This window comes from Malania oleifera, chromosome 8 (assembly GCF_029873635.1).
Source record: "Malania oleifera isolate guangnan ecotype guangnan chromosome 8, ASM2987363v1, whole genome shotgun sequence".
Classification (NCBI taxonomy): Eukaryota; Viridiplantae; Streptophyta; class Magnoliopsida; order Santalales; family Ximeniaceae; genus Malania; species Malania oleifera.
In genome coordinates this window covers 81,885,911-81,903,448 of record NC_080424.1, presented here as the reverse complement: position 1 = coordinate 81,903,448, position 17,538 = coordinate 81,885,911, and the positions used below count along the sequence as shown (strand labels likewise).

Sequence of the window (17,538 nt, the reverse complement as noted above, 5' to 3'; positions counted from 1 at the left end):
TCTTAGGATACTTTCTTTATGGTGATATACTATTAGGCTGTCTTTATTACACAGCTGTTGGCCTTTTAGATGCAAACTTTTAGAGGGTCAGGCCCCACAGCTATCTCATGGGTGAGAGTATGCATCCAAAGTCTCACTGTGAAAAAATAAGTTGATAACATACTTTTTAGGAGGAAGATGCTTTGACGTACATTTATTTATTTATTTATTTTATTTATTTTTATAGGAAGTAGGAATATTTGGGAATTTATTGATTTGATTAATATTTAATTGTGTTATGATAGATTGTAGAGATCATTTGAAAATTTTGTTTGATGTGTCATTAAGAGGGTTTTTAGAGTAAACCAATAATTTTGCGCAGCAGTGGCTGCTTTAGCTTAAACCATTAAACATTATCCACATTAGGCAGGGTAAGCTCAATCTTGTTAATATGCCTTCTATAGTGAGCTGCAAAAAAAAATTTCCTGGTGAGTGTTGTACATTTTGCATCCCGTTGGCCTTGCCATATTGGGGCTTTTTTATGGAGTAGATCTGTTCATCTTTGGGTCTGTGTAGATCTCTTCATCTTTTTTTTATGTTGGCCAGATCTTGCCTTAATGCGTAGAATATATAGTTTAGAGTGAATAGTCTATTTACTGGGTCTGCTAATTACACAAGTGAAAGTGGTCTCATATAGTGTGACAATATCTTGCTGTAATGTGTTTCCAAGCCCAAAATGTTTTAGCAGTTTCGGCACAACTAAGCAGTTTAGGTCCATAATGCATCTTAATATTTCACGTTGACTTTTGAGGACTCTTTGTTTGAATTTCCTGCAATGAATTTTTCATTTTACCCACCTTCCACTGCAAACAAATGGCCAAGACATTAATAAGCAGGTCATCAGTCTCACGGGATTTTGTTGGTTGTCCTTCACAGGCACCTTTTTAATGGAAGATTTGATAGGAGGGATGTTTGGCCCACGTATTGTTGGCATGTAGATTGGTAGATACAACCTTTTGACTAGTGCCGCTCTTGACTCTCTAGTATCTTTGTCTTGTGAAATTTTCTTTGCTCTTTTTTTTTTTTTCCTTCTTGTGTCCCTTCTCATTCTGTTGCTGAGTTGGCGTTTGAAATTGAACTGATTAATTGAGTATTTATTTGTATGTGTTTTTACTTTTTCAGTAGCAATCATGCCACTAAATAAATAAAATGAGCTAGTCAGATTGTTTTCTGGTGTTTGGGTGTTAGGGTAGCTATTTTGTTGTCTGCTAACAGGATATACAATTTTTTTCTCCATTTTTCCTGGTAAAGGTTGGTCGGCATCCTCAGTTTAGGTACTCAAGATGCCTGTTTGTTGTGAGAACTGATGGCGGATTGATAGATTTCTCCTACCAGAAGTGTCTTCAAGCATACATCCGAGAGAAGTACCCATCCGATGCAGACAGTTTTATCTGCGAACATTTTAACCGTGGTGTCTCCCTCAGCTAGGGCTGTGTTGGTCGAGTACTGCAGACCGTGGGTTACCTGCAACATACTGCCTGGATAGATCTACCAATTTTCAGTGTGGTCATTGATCCTTGACTGGCACTTCCATTTCCATGTCTGAGCTGGGACAAAGAAAATGATCCAAGTTAACATCAATTTTGTTGACTTGCTACTCTATTTTCATTGGATTCGCATATGTTTCTGAAATTTTCTGTATCGACGAGCATTTTTTTTTCCCCTACAAGTCCGAGAATAAGCCAACCTTTGAGAGGTTAGCAAAACTGGTAGCTGCACAAAGCGGGCATGGCCTCGTACCTCAACTCTGATGGTTGTGGGTTGGAAACACTATATGGCCTGAACCATCCAAAAATAGCAGTCAGGCGGTGCTGAAATTTCATTCATTCTTGGCGTGGGGCTGTGGCCATTGTTGTGGGTCTCCACACACGATCCAGGTCCAACCAGAAATTGAAAGAGTCGATTTTCCTGATAAACTATGGAATCTGATTGGCTGAGGCGGGGGTAGATTGGGCCTGCCACCTAGGCATAGACAAGGCTAAATGTATTTATATATAGGAAATTTTAAAATAGTGATGCTGGGTGACAGAGCCCAGTCTGTTTAGGTTAAAGGTTAGCCTAGATAAGCCTGGCTAGTTGGGTCTGTTTAGGGTTTTGTCATGGCCCATAACCCATGAGTGAGTAACATAAGTGGTTGGCCTGGAGCACGTTATATGGCATCTCGTGATTGGTTAAATTTTTCCTGGCTGCAGACTTGGCCGTGTATAATTGGGGGTGTCTTGGAATGAAATGAATTAAGATCAAAACGCAATGAAAAAAATGTAATTATAAAATTATAAACATTAATTTCATTTTATATTTTGCGTACTAAATAAATTATAAAGGGTATGTTTGGTATCATTGTTTTTTGTTTTCCGTTTCTATTTTTTGTTTCTTCATCGTGAAGAAACAGATTATGTTGTCATTTTTTTTTTTTTTTTTGCTTCTGTTATTAATTTTCAACTGTTTACCAAAAATTAAAAATTAAATTTTATGATTTCAATTGTTTTGACAATTTGTTGTTAGAAATTTTAATATCTAGGAATAGTTTTTTTGGATTAAATTATTCATTTTATGCACTCTTAAACTAAAATCAAAATTAAATGTTCATATGAATATAGATATAATTAAAAGATAAATATACATAAAATTTTAAAAAATAGTAATAAAGTTAATTACAAAATATTTTTACTATTTTTCAATTGTTATGTCTAATAAAATATTTATTATAAAGTAAAATTTAAAAGTAGAACAATTAAAGTAAAATAATTCTAGTAAATCTTATGTTCATTATAGTAATTTTTTAATGTGTATTATTTGTTATTTTATTATTGTAATCATAGGTTTATAATATTATTTGATGTAAAATGAAAATGAGTATTTTTTTAATTAAGTTTTAAATTTATTTTAATTTTATAAATGTTGATCAAACATGTTGGTTTTCTAACTTTTAGTTTCTATTTCTGATTTTTAATTTTAATTTTTCTAATTTTTTGACAATTTGATTGACTGTGGAGGAGTAGCTTAATTTGCCAAGTTGATGGGCGTACATTTTTGTAGGTCATTTTGAGATCTGTTGCTTTTCTGGGTTAAGCCGGTATTTATTTATTTATTTATTTGCTCTTGTAGGGGTTAGAATTTGTAGTTTTCAAATGAATTTGATTGGAGTAGTAGCAGGTATAAGTTTTGTGACTCAGGAGATAGTAGGAAATGTATTTTCCTTCTCCAAATGCAGTTATGCTCGACTGAAACCTACTTTGGATGAAGGGTTTTGCTTGGAAAAAGTAAAAGAAAGAAAAATAAGGAGGAAATTCATTTTCCTCAATATTTTTCTCTATATTAAATATCATTTAAAATAAAAAATTGTCCTAATATAATTAAAAATGAAGAAAAATCAAATGTTAAGAATGTGTAAAATTAAAATTTTATTCATTAATTTCGTATATTTTTTATTTTCTTATAAACAAACATGAAAAAATAAAATCCTTCTTATTTTTCTTTCCTTTCCCCTATATTTTTCAAGTTCCAAATGGACCGCTGATGAGGCAATGATAGAAACATTTGCTCCGAGACAAATTTGGGACACTATGCGACACAAAGAACATAATAATTGAGATATTTGCTAGCTTTCTCAATAATTTATAAATAAATTTATCCTCCATTACGCAGTAGTCAGAAGGAGAGTCCTCTTAGAGACACAAAAAATCTACTCTGAACAATGTCTTATGAGTATTTGTTAAAAAAAGTGAAGTCAAATAGTAATGAATTTGTTTCCTCAGAAATTTTTCTTAGTGGGGCAAATAAATATATAAGTACAAAAATATATATATATATATATATATATATATATGTTGTCATATTTTTGTAGACAATTAAAAAACACATACATTCACATTTAAAAGTAACAATAGTTGCTTCAAAAAATTCTTCTAAAAACCTGAATGAGGGCACCTGCGGGGTGCACCACAAATGTAGTAGATGCCTCCTGTTGTGTTATCTTATTGCAACAGACAAAAAGTATTTGGTGGCGATTTGCAAGGCCGGTTTGTTGACCCAATCTTTAATGAGGAAGTAAGAAGTCATTGTATGTGATATATAATACAGCAACAAAGACAAAGTCGTCTTCCTAGAAAGTGCATTGTGCGAGTCACAGGCGACTACCTGCCAAGTTCTATCAACGTTAATGCATTGATGGTCGCTTACTTTAGGAAATTCAAGCAAAATAAAGCAGCATAAATGAAAGGGAATTGGGAGACCTTGCCCCATTTCTTACTACTTTTTTTGCTAATACAAAAAGTGACTAGTAGTTTGAATAAAATAATATGCATATGTAGAAATTTGATCAAATTTTTATTGTGTAAATTTCAGATGATGTAGTATGGCACCCTTGATCAAGTTTTTGATTTGTACCCCAAGAATCCACTACAATTTTTATGATATATTATTATAGAACTCCTTATCAATAAGAATTTTTCTTAGCACAAATAATCCTCTTCCACTTAATTTTCCGTCTTACAAATCACTTAACCCATGTTTGGATAGGTTTTGGATTTGAATAAGATGTATTATAAACTTGTATTGAAATTTGTTTAAATTCATTCAAATACAAATTTAAAATCTGAAATTCATGCTTCGGCCCAAACGCAGCATAAGGGTATTTTTTATTTATTTATAATTGTCAAAAACCCAAAGAGAGCAGTATTAACTTATAATATTCAAAAGGGTCATGGAGTGCATATGAAATTACCAGTTTTATTTAAATTTATTTATTTTTGAGAAAAGGATTTATTACTTTAAAAGTAAAGTTTGCGCTTTGTGACAAAGAGCCGAATCCAAGTTTGATTGGTAAATTCAAAGGTACAAAAATAGGCCTTGCCCCTAATGTCCAACAATCGAGTCAAGTTGGTTGGTGGGAATTTGAGCCTTGACGTGAGGATTTACGATGGTCTTTGCAGAGTTAATTCTTTGGTCTTACTTTTTATTCTTTTTTTCTTTTTCTCTCTTTCCTTGTCTCTTAATTTCAAAATACGAAAGTTTGTCTCGCTATTTCCCTCCAATTTCACACTTCATACTAAAGATACTTGGAAGAGAGCTCAGTAATGGAGGGCTTTTCTGTCCAATTCTCCTCAAACCAAAGAAAATGCAATAGAAACAAAATAAAAATTAGTGAGATCCTAAACTTTTAAATCGCTTGAATCTAAATAAAAAAACTTCAGATAGTTTTGTGCCTCAATAATTCTATGGTACAATCTTTGGCACGGGGAGAGTTTGAATTGCAGTGATGGGAAAATGAAGATGGAGGGCAAGTGAAAGGTCAACCCCACAGCATCACATGATCATCGCGCTACAAACTCACGAAAAAAGCTCGAGTAGTAGTTAAAAGCAGGTGGTGTTAGCCCATGCTATAATTACGGGACAAAGATTATGATTAAGCTTGAGACCATTCCAAAAGGGGGCCCTACCTAAGGACAGGTCACCCTTGGCCCCACTCCAGCTGGAGAGGAAGAAATCCCATGTGGGGTCCCTCTCATCCCACAAAATGCAGCAATGAGTGGCAATTGGTACGTACACATGGCTACAATTAACCCTAGAAAATCAAAGGGCACAACCCTTTTTCCCAGGGAAAATTTTGATCAGGATTTTCCGCATAATGAACGGTGGTGATTCTCAGGTTGGTCCCCCATCGGCTGAACAATTTGACAGCGGCAGAGAGAGGGCTGATGATCGAGTTCCAATAAAGGGTTTTGCTTTCTGCGGCTAACATATATAGCTGTGATTGAAAATGCACGCAAGCACAGAGCTGCTTTTTTGAGGTTGAGGAGGAGGAGGAGGAGGAGGAGGAGGAGGAGGAGGAGGAGATGGGAGAGGGGGTGGGTGGGTGAGAGGGTTTTTCTGACTTTGACCAGAATGATGAGTAGAACAGCTGTTACGGTGTCTTGGAAACTCGGGGATGGGAAAAATGAGGATGATCCAAAACCAAAAAGGAAAAAGAGAACAGTGCTTTGAATGGAGACTAACCCTTAAACAGCAATGCCCTCTTGATTCTAATTAAGTTTTGCTCCAATTGATTTCCGTCTAGCTAGTTGCACTATTATGATAATATCTTATATATTTATAAATATATATATTTTGAATCATATGTATGATTGTTCTTTTATTACTAATAACTTTTTTTCCATCTTTACAAAGTGAGGAACTTTATGATTTGGAGTCATGAGCCAAATTGATTAAGAGCGTTATTCTTATTTATAACAGCTTATCTTATGTGCATAAAATGAATTATCATTTTGTAAATAGTAGTATAACTTTTACACTTAATTTATGCAGGCCTAAGACTTTGTTTAAAAGATTAGTACGGTTTTTTTGAACAATTTATTATTCTTTTATGTTAGAACTAAAACAATGTATACTGATTTTCAGGGAATAATGAGTGTTTATCGGTCTTGCATAACTCAATAACATTTGTCAACCATATTTAAGCTACATACTGTCCTTCACAAAGTATAAAATATTCAATCCATTGTAGTTAAAGAGGCCTTTATATATATATATATATGCACAGAGAAGTATTAGTCTTCTTTCTGATAATAATATTATTGCCAATCTTGAAAATTGAAGGATCCTAATAAAACACAAGTGAAGTGTGATGTAAACACAACCAGCCTTATATCTTATTGCGATATCTCCCACGACACAACTTTGATGAAGGAAAACATTTTTACCACACGTGCATATATTTATATTTATATTTACGTATGTGTATATATATATATATGTATGTATTTATGCTGGTGATTTATTAAATGTTAGTTTAGCTATAGTTGTCTTCCACCACTAAACCCCATATACTCTTATTCCCGCTGATCTTCATTTCATCTGCATGCGCAATGGAAGTGGGGATTATTCAGCTTTTGTCCACTGATCAGTACTCCCTCTCTGTCCCCTCGGAGATCGAGCCTACCTGCCCAAGGGCAGGCATTAAGAGGAGAAGAAAGAAAGAAAGAAAGAAATAAAGGAAAAGCTAGCTAGCTTGGGAGATCAGGGTCAAGGAAAAGAACAGAAAGGAACATATAATGAGAACAGGAGACCAGCAAGCGTCTCTGTTGCCCATTTGCAAGCAACAAAACACAGTTCTGATTGAATTCCCACTCTCTACATATATGATAGCTCTAGCAGTAGTACCTATATAGATAATTAGATATATATATTTATAGCTAGCTATAAATATAAAACAACTCTACTCTACTCTACTCTATACCCTCTCTAGTACCATTTCTTGCTCTTTCCAGTTTCTTCTTCTTTCTTCTACTTGTTCGGTCAAAGACAAGATTTGATTATTAAAAAACATTACCCACCTCACCTGCAGCCCCTCATACATTCATACGGTCTTCGTACGTACTGGGAAAATTTGTCATGAGTATATACATTTATAGACAGACTTCTCTCCTCTTCGTACGAAGAGAAAGCAAATTAAAGAAAAGAGCTAGGTGTCCTTTAATCTTAATTAAATTTAAATTAACTAATTACCATACATGTTCTTTTAACTAATCAGAATGACGAGCTGCAGGGTAAAGTTAATTATAAAGGGTAAGTGCATGCATGTACGTATGAATTCCTCCAGACATTCTCATGCTATGAATATTTATGAATATATATACATATATATTTACATAGCTATGCTATTCCATCTACACTGTGTAGTGCTTCCCATATCTTTAATTAATTCTTTAATCTTGAAGATGGACTTACAAATGAAATTAACTAAGAATATTAAGAAGACAAATAAAGAAGAAGCTAGGGTGACATGACATTTACGTACATCGTCTCGGCATATATTCAGAATCTTGGATTGGAGTGTGGCGGGCAGCTGTAAGTAAAATGCACTGCATTCTAAAACTGGTCAAGAGGCATGCAGTGCGGCTTTTGGCTGCCTGCTTTAGTTTGTTGTCTTGAGACTCCCTCTACCCTCTCTTTATGTGTGCTTTTCTCAATGAAGAAGGGTATGTGTGTAAATAAACTCTTTACTAGCAGATATAAAATTTATGCAACCAGCTTAATTCATATTTAAAAGGATTATTCACTAAGGCCTTATTATAAATGGAAGGTTTAATTAGCCTATGAATCTCACTTGTGTGAAACTTTCATTTTCTATTTTGTTGGGATAAATAATGGTTTGCTGTCCCAATTGTAACTCCTTTATTCTGCCTACTTAAGAGTGGTGAACTGCTTTGAGTACGCCCTGGTCTTGCAAAAGTGAATCAAGGGAATGCATGACAGAGTAGGGGCTCCAGAGGAAAAAAAAAAAAAAAAAGGAAAAAAAAAAGCTCTTATGTTGCTTAAGTTAAGTATCTAGGATGAACTATGGAGGATTTTAGTTATGAAAGTGTACTTACTTGCACTACAAAAAAGAAGGTTCTTAGTAACAGCTTAGTGATGATTTCAAATTCGTCACTAAAACAGTGGTGACAGCTAATTATTAGTGACGATTTTTAAAACCGTCACTAATAATGGAATATTAGTAACGATTTTATTCCATCACTAAAAGGCTAAAACCGTTACTATTAACTTGCACATTTTGTCGGCTGAAAATCGTCACTAAAAGTCTAACTATTAGTGACGGTTTCCAAACCGTCACTAATACTCACTAGTGGTACTATTAGTGATGGTTGTAGAATCGTTACTAAAATTTTAAAATAATTAATTTTTTTTTTGAAATCATCCATTAATTTCTATAAAAAAACGTGTAATTACATTTCAACACACATAATTTTGAATCAAAATTGTTGAAAAATTCATAAATTGTTCAAAATTCAAATATAAATTGTTCAGAAACATCATATACATGATCAGTTCAAATAACAAAAAATATTGAAAAAAAAGCTATATTCGACTGTAGTGCTCGGCATTGTCCTCAACCTCTTGTGATAGCCCACAGACGTTACAAAATAATATTATACAAAAAATTAGTATACAATTTTTGAACATATATATATGTACGTACTATAAGTAAAAATGATTTGATAGTAAAATTATCGGACATAGTTAAACAAAAAATGATACAATTTTAAATAGATAAGTTTGATCACTCGGAATTGACCCCAATATATGGCTACCTCGTATGCTTGACTTGGACACATGAGTGCTTAAATTCACTAAGTTTGCTAAGTTTGCACTATAAAAAAACTAGTTTTTAGTGACAAATTTATTAGTGACGAATTCAATTTCGTCACTAAAAGTGGGTATTAGTGACGGTTTTTAAGAACCGTCACTAATAGTGTAAGCATTAGTGACGGTTTTAACACCCGTTACTAATACGACACTATTAGTAACGGTTTTAAAACTATCACTAATAACTTCGTTACTGCAAACCGGTTTTCCCGCCCAAACTATCGTGGGAAACCATTTTCTGCGCAGAAATTATCTCGAAAAAATATTAGCGACGATTCTATGGGTATTAGTGACGAATGAAATCTGTCACTAAAAGTCGTTATTAGGGATGATTAGGTAGCCGTCACTACTATTATTGTATTAATATATAAAAATAATATAGTTAACACTATTAGTAACGAATTTTCAAAACCGTCACTAATAACATGTATTAGTGACGGTTTAGAGTCGTCACTAATAGTCTTTTATTTAAAAATTTTAAAAATAATTTTGTAAACAATACTAGTGACGGTTTGGAAAAATTCGTCACTAATAACAGGGTATTAGTGATGATTTAGATTCGTCACTAATAGTCTTTTTTATTTAAAAATTTAAAAATAATTTAGTTAACAATATTCGTGACGGTTTGGGAAGATCGGTCACTAATAATATGGTATTAGTGACGGTTTAGATTCGTCACTAATAAGATCTTTATTTAAAAATATAAAATAATTTAATTAAATATATTAGTGACGATTTAGATTCGTCACTAATACGCATAAATATATTTTCCCGCGCCGCTTGGGTTTCCCCCAAATTCCCTCATTTCCCCATCTATTTCCCTCCTCCCTCCCGATCCTCCTTCTTTTCCTCCTTCCTTTCCCTGATTTGTTTCCCTCCTCCCCTCCTGATCCTCCTCTCTTTGTCGCAGCCCCAGCTGCTTGCCGTCACCGTTCATCACAGTCCCTTCCTATCACCATTCGTTACAGCCTCTTGCCATCGCCGTTCGTCGCAGCCCCTCGCCCTTCGCCGTTCGCAGACCGTCGTAGCCCCTCGCCCATTGCCGTTCGCAAAGCCCCTCGACCGTCGCCGTTTGTAGAGCCCCTCGACCGTTGCAGCCTATCGCCATCGCCATCGCAGCCTCTCGTCATCGATTTCAGTGTCAAACGATTCCCACAAGGTTATGATTCCTCTTCTACCTCATTCGTCTCTTTTCTTCTATGCTTTACGATTTCATGGTTCCATATATCTCAAAATCCTTAAGGGAGACATTTTTGAATTATCAAGATCTTATACGAGGTTTGTGATATTATAGTAAATTCTTATTTTTTTCCCCAATATTTATGGGTAATACCCAATCCTCATCTGTGTTAAGAAAGGGTATTGTGAACCTTATGCTCACATCTAGAAAAATCTCAAGATTGACTAATATACATTATATACCAGATAATAAAAGAAACTTGATTTCTGGATCCATCCTCAATAAGGTTGGTATCAAATTGGTTTTTGAGTCAGACAAATTAATCTTGACTCGTAATAGTGTCTTCCTGGGTAAGGATTACTATAATAATGGATTGTTTGTTTTGACTATTATTAATAGTATGAATAAAAATTGTTAGTTCTTATGCTTATTTAGTTGATTCTTCAGATCTTTGGCATGATATATTAGGACATATAAACTTTTCTTATGTTAAAAGAACAAGGAATCTAGATCTAATAGCAAGTTTAGCCAACTCTAACAAATAAAAATATGATATTTGTGTAGAAGCTAAATTTACTAGAAATTCTTTTAAATATGTGTTAACTAGAAGTAAACAATTAGTAGAATTCATCCATAGTGATTTAGGAGATTTTAAAAGTCAAATGAGTAGAGGTGGTAAAAATTATTGCATAAAATTTGTTGATGAATTCTCAAGATATACAATAGTTTATTTATTAAAATCAAAAGATGAAGCTAAAGATGCTTTTACTAAGTTTAAAACAGAAGATAAAAAAAAAAGATAGGAAAATTAAAATATTAAGAACTGATTGAGGAGGAGAACACGAATCAAGATTTTTAAGTGAATTTTGTAAACAAAATGGAATAATACATGAAGTAGCATCTCCTTATACACCTGAACAGAATGGTATATCTGAAAAGAAAAATAGAATATTGAAAGATATGATAAATGTAATGTTAGTAAGTTTGACATAAAATTTGTAAATTAGTTGGATCTTAGTATGCACTTAAACAAACACCTTTATAATGGATGCTTAAAATGTTTGATAACATTCTTATAAGTGATGGACATGAAATTAATGAATTGGATAAATGTTTGTACAACAAATTTGATGGTAATTGTGGTATGATAATATGTTTATATGTTGATGATATGTTAGTATTTGGCACTAGTTTACTATCCATAATGCACTGAATAACTAAATCTTTTTTATGGATGTTGGTGTTTGTGCCCCACCTTGTGCAACACCCCATTCCTGCACACTTAGGGTTTCATCTTTCCTCGCCAATACCTCCATGAATGGAGCCTTAGGTTGCCTAAAAGAACGGACACTTGTCACGATGCACTGCCAAGCGACAGAGGGTTCGGGACCTGCTAAGGAGAGAGTCTTCTTTCAGGGGTCGAGCGGCCCTGAGTGAGCACGAACGGATTTTAGAGGCGATGAGAGCACCGAAGGTGACTCTTGAGGATGTGCAGTTGCCCCTTGCACGTTCTGCTACACCACCAATTAGAGAGCAGTCCCCGAATGTTATCCTAGGGCTTATAGAGGACATGCCTGCTCAGTCGGTGCTGTTCCATATGATTAGGCCGACGATGCCACTAGATGTTACCACGGGGCCTCTGGTGGACATGTTTGACCAACTGGTGCCGCTTCGTATCCTCATGCCATGCAAACCACCATCCTCCCATCTTACCCCTAACTTGTGTCGTATTCTAGAGGAAATAACATGGGACCGAGACGCTGCTAGAGCAGTAGCCGCTTTGCGTTGCTTGGCCAGTTCTGATTCTGATTCTGACTCTGATTAGGATAGGCTAGATGTTTAGGATCTTTTGATGCGTCTTCTCTTTTACTTATGTATTGTGCCCATGCACACTTTGTTTTTATTTTATTTTATTTATTTTTTCCTGTATTTAGTTTTACCATGCTTTTGAATGGTTGTACGTGTGCTTTGATGTTTTTATCTACATTGTACTGCCTTTGAAATTAATGAAAATACATGGTCCTTTTAGTTTCTACCTGTATTTTGTGTTTCACTATATCATTACATTTTTCTGGCTATTTCTAGATTTTATGTGGATGTTACTTACATAGGTACACTAGTTGATTACATAGCACCATGCAGTGGAGATGGCTCACCGGGTGCATACGGTGGAAATGGAGAACAAGCAATTGAAAGAGAAGTTGTCCACCTTTGAAGCCCGACTAGAAGCCATGATGAACAGGCAAGCTCAGCTTGAACAAATGATGCGCCAATCTCGACTAGACGATGCAGGTGACTCCTCCTCTCATTAGAAGGTATGTAAAATGTATGTATGTATGTATGTATGTATGTATGTATGTGTGTGTGTGTGTGTGTATATATATATTTAAATAGATCATGGGGTTTCAAATTTACTTATATCTTTTTTTTTGTACCACTTATATAAAAGTTTACAAACATTGCATGCTAAATTTGATGTCATGTTCTGTTGAGTCCTACATATGAATGATGAATTTGTATAAGTTTGAAAGAGCAGTAAGTTGAATTGTACAGGAAATAATAATTGGTTATTTATCTCAAGTTAGTAATTTTGTACTCTGTATTGGAGGGGCTAGCCTTCACCTTAAGATTGTTTTATGACTTGATGCAGTTATTTATGGTTGTGGCTAGTTTGTTTTGTATTTATAAAGTTACTTTTTGGTTTGTGCTAATGAATCTATCTAATGTTTAAGGTCCTTGGAAGCGAAATAATCTTGCTAATTTTGGAATTGTCACTGCATGCATTGCTCTTACTAGAGTTAATAACTAGTATCTTACAAATGTTCTGCTCAAGATCAATGCAAACCAATTCGTCAGTTGCCACTTAAAAAAAATTACCCTAGCCTCTAATTCCACAAAGCGCTTCTTCCAAGCCTCAACCCTCGCCCCGGCTCTCCCCTTTGCGCACTCCAAATCCTTCATCTTATTCTTCAGATAAGCAACAACCTCCTTCTCACCTTCACAAGAACTCCTCGAAGGCTCCAATAACCTCTCGCATCCCTCCTTCATCTTATTCATTTTGTTGGATTCTAAAGAGAACCTAGAGAAATTATGGGAAATTTTGGACAATCCAAATCACATTATAACATCTTCAACATGAAGGTATTAACTTAATGCATTATAATTGTTAATTGTATAGTGTCCGCTTTTTTCTCTATTTCTATATCAAAGTATATTGGATTTGGGGTAATTGCTTTCATTAGAACTTATATTTCCCTTGTCAGTTAGCTTTCATTATTTTGTTCATTTTCTGCAGGCCGTGGGTGATAACTGAAAAGATACCAAGGCATGGATGGTTTAAACCATTAATTAGGAACCTCAAACCGAAGTCCCTGGCAAGTTCTTTCATTTTTATTTTTATTAATTTTTGAGGAAATATCATCAAATATAAAAGTGAGATTTTGTACTACTATTGGAGCTTTGTTGTCAAATTGCATAATTGATTTATGATTCTTGTTAGCTTTACTGTAATCCCAAGAGGGGAGGGGGGGGGGGGAGGGGTGAATTGGTATTTTAAAAATTAATCCCCTAGGTCAATCAACTAGTAGCAGTATTACATAATCCTAAGGTCAATCTAGTGCAGATCAAATAAATCAATATATATTCAGCTGAAATTAAACTTCACAAGTAAACTAATTAACCATGCACAATAAAGCAGTAAAGAGAGATAACACCAGATATGTTATCAAGGTTCGGCAATAGTGCCTATGTCCACACCTTGACTCACAAGCAGAAGGATTACACTAAGGCTCACTTAACGGGTGGAGCGGCACCGAAATACAACCAGGTCAATTAGCACAAGGCTGACCTCAACCTTTACAACCAACCCTTCCGAACTGGATTAACGCCCCCTCAGGCCATGCCTGGAAAACACCATAATCACAATACAATTTGCATTAAAAAATATTATACTTCTCAATCAAGCAGATTTGCACCAGTATAATCAACACACTACAGTATAATAGGACATGATAAGCTCAATGTAGTCTCAATTTCTACTCTCAAAATAATGCTAGTATATCAATCAAAATGTGAGAGTGTATGTGTTAGGATATTTGAGTCAAAATAATAATATCAAACACAGGATGCAACAACAAAGATCTTTAGTACTTAAGCAAATATCTCAAAAATATTTTTCTAAAAAATAAGCACAAGAGATATTTAAAATTAGTTTGTAAAAATTTATTTCACAAACAAAATGCAATACGAGCTCTTGAGTATTGCAATGATGATGCAAAACTTACAAGCTATAAGAAGTTTTCCCAAGAAAACTTATCAATAAAGTTTCCAAGAAAAACTCTAAGCTTACTCTCAAATGAAAATAACTCTCAATCAAATGGAACAAGGAGAAAATAAAGAAAAAAAAAAGGCCGTACCCAGTGCACAAGGCTCCCACTTTGAGTGGGGTCTGGGAGAGGTGGATGTCAACAAACCTTACCCCCATTTTGGGAGAGGCCGCTCCCAAGTCTCAAACTCGAGACCACCCATACCGAGGTGGAGGCACTTGCCATCGCACCAAGGCACAACCTTTAAATGGAACAATGAGAGTGTAAGCTGAATGAGACAATCACAAGAAAACTCTTACTAAATGATTTTTTCAATATGGATGAGTAAGAATGGAAGTATTAAAAAGGATGGGTGCAACACGAGGACTTCCCAGGAGATCACCCATCCTAGTATTACTCTCACCTAAGCACGCTTAACTACGGAGTTCTGATGGGATCCGGTACATTAGTAAGAATGGAAGTATGGAGCTTGAATATGAGAAATAAGGTTTTTGAATTTCAGAGAAAAATTGCTAATTGTATTTGCTAATCCGTTACTAATCCATGCAAATGAGCGGGTATATATAGACACCCCAAGAATTAGAACCATTTGAGAGCCATCTGGTATTTTTGGAAAAGTTTAAATATGGTTAATAAAAATTAACCTTGTTTTAACCTTGATAAAATTTGAGCAACCTTAGAGGGTCGGTCGACCAGGTTGCTTAGTTCGGTTGACCAGGAAGTTTTTGAACTGAGGAGATAGTCGACCAGACTTGAGGCGATTTTAGAACCTCCGAGGGTCGGTCGACCGGACCAAGTTCAGTTGACTGAAGTTGAATGTTCGATCCTCCGGGCCATTTTACAATTGGGAGTTCAATGCGTTGGGATTCTCCACGTGCTAGTTCGGTCGAACAGGGCGTTGCAGTTCATTTTAGAAATGGTCGACCAACTGGTCAATTTTTTGACCCAGGAGAGGTTCGGTCGATCGAACACACCAACTTTGTGCAATTTAGTCTTATTCTTCTTATAAAGTCACCCATATTCACATGATAATTAATTCTAAGATTATGTGGGACTTTTCATGTGATAATTTGGGACCTAAAGTTAGTTTATGGTCTTTGAGCTTTTTACTTAGTCCTAAAAATTCGGTGTCGGTTAACCGATGGGTGATCCCTAAGGTTTTGTGGTTCCTTATGGTCAGTCTATGGTCTTTGAGCTTATCAGTCCTATTACGCATGCAATGTATTAATTATTACAGACCATTCCTACTCTACTATTACAGACCCGAATTAAACTTAATATAAAATAACAACAAATTAATCTTCTGGGTCTTTATTCTTCAAGTCTTCACATGCCATCAAATGATCTTACTAATATAAACCTACACACAAACTTGATAGGCATTAAATACCTGAGTATTTGTAATAATCAAAAGAGAGTATGTCCTATAAGGTCAACATTCTCCCCCTTTTTGATGATGACAAATACATCATGCAAAAGTGGGTACAACCAAGAAGGCTCCCCCTGAAAATATGCATAATGAGAATTATGTAAAAGATTTAAAAATGCAAACATTTTGCAAATACTTAATTTTTCCTCTTCTCCCCCTTTTGGCAACAACAAAAAGGGTTACTGTAAATATAAGGCACGTAAGCAAGGCATTTAGTATGAATCATTTATGTGCAAGACATGATTGGGAAATTTTTTTGAAAATAAAGCATTTTCCCAAAAATACCTGTATGGAAATGATCTGATTGAGTTTTAAATGAACAATTTATCCACAACTACCAACTCAAATAGTTCAGTATCATTAAGACGGAAAATATAAATATAACTATCAACATGCAAGAGATATGATAGCCATGCATTTGCAAAACATATACAAACTCATAAGTATAAAGCAACAATAGATTTAAAGTTCAGAGTCGTATGTTTTCTATGTTAAGAAGCTCCCCCTAAGTTTGTGCACTTACCAAAGATCTAGAAGGCATCTCTACTATGCATTAGATCTAGCTCTCGTCTAATTTGTATGAACCTATCTTCTTGAAGGGGTTTGGTGAAAATATTAGCCCACTGCTCATTTGTGCACACAAACTCAAGTGCCACATCCCCTTTCTACACATGATCACGAATGAAATGATGTCTAATCTCAATATGTTTGGTTCGTGAATGTGAGATAGGATTTTTAGAGATGTTGATTGCACTAGTATTATCACATTTAATTGGAATTGTATCATAGTGCAATCCAAAATCCATAAGTTGTTGTTTCATATAGAGCGTCTAAGCACAACAACTTCCAACCACAATATATTTTGCTTCGGCTGTGGATAAGACAATTGAGTTCTATTTCTTGAAGAACCAAAAGATAAGAGATTGTCCTAAATAGTGACAAGTACTGATAGTACTCTTCCTATCAACCTTACTACCGGTAAAGTTAGCATCAGTATAACTAACAATCTCAAATGTCGTATGCTTAGGGTACCATAAGCCTAATTCTATAGTTCCAACTAGGTACCTTAGTATTCTTTTCACGACTAACAGTTGAGACTACTTAGGAGCGACCTGAAACTTAGCACACATACACACACTAAACATGATAGTAGGATGATTAGCTGTAAGGTATAAGAGGCTACCTATCATGCCACGATATAGTTTCACATCAATAGGGATGTCTTGCTCATCTTTATTAAGTTTTGTGGAAGAACTCATAGGAGTACTAAGAATTTTACCATCTTCCATACTAAATTTCTTTAGCAAGTCCCTAAGATATTTAGATTGGCATATAAGGTTCCATGTTTAGCCTATTTAATTTGAAGTCTTAGGAAGAAACTTAGTTCACCCATCATGCTCATTTCGAATTCACTTTGC

General features: G+C 34.8%; 1 protein-coding gene and 1 pseudogene across 1 annotated transcript in view; one reads left to right on the top strand and one right to left on the bottom strand.

Annotated features, from left to right (window-relative positions):
* Positions 1–1,745, top strand: part of LOC131162079 (protein DCL homolog, chloroplastic) — a 28,788-nt gene extending 27,043 nt beyond the window's left edge. The window contains exon 3 of the mRNA XM_058118213.1: positions 1,291–1,745. Coding sequence (XP_057974196.1) covers positions 1,291–1,467 — 177 coding nt within the window. The 3' untranslated portion in view covers positions 1,468–1,745. The remainder of the gene's footprint in view (positions 1–1,290) is intronic.
* A 13,298-nt stretch (positions 1,746–15,043) lies between these two features.
* LOC131163143 (5S ribosomal RNA) lies at positions 15,044–15,165 on the bottom strand (annotated as a pseudogene).
* Between the last annotated feature and the right edge of the window lie 2,373 nt (positions 15,166–17,538).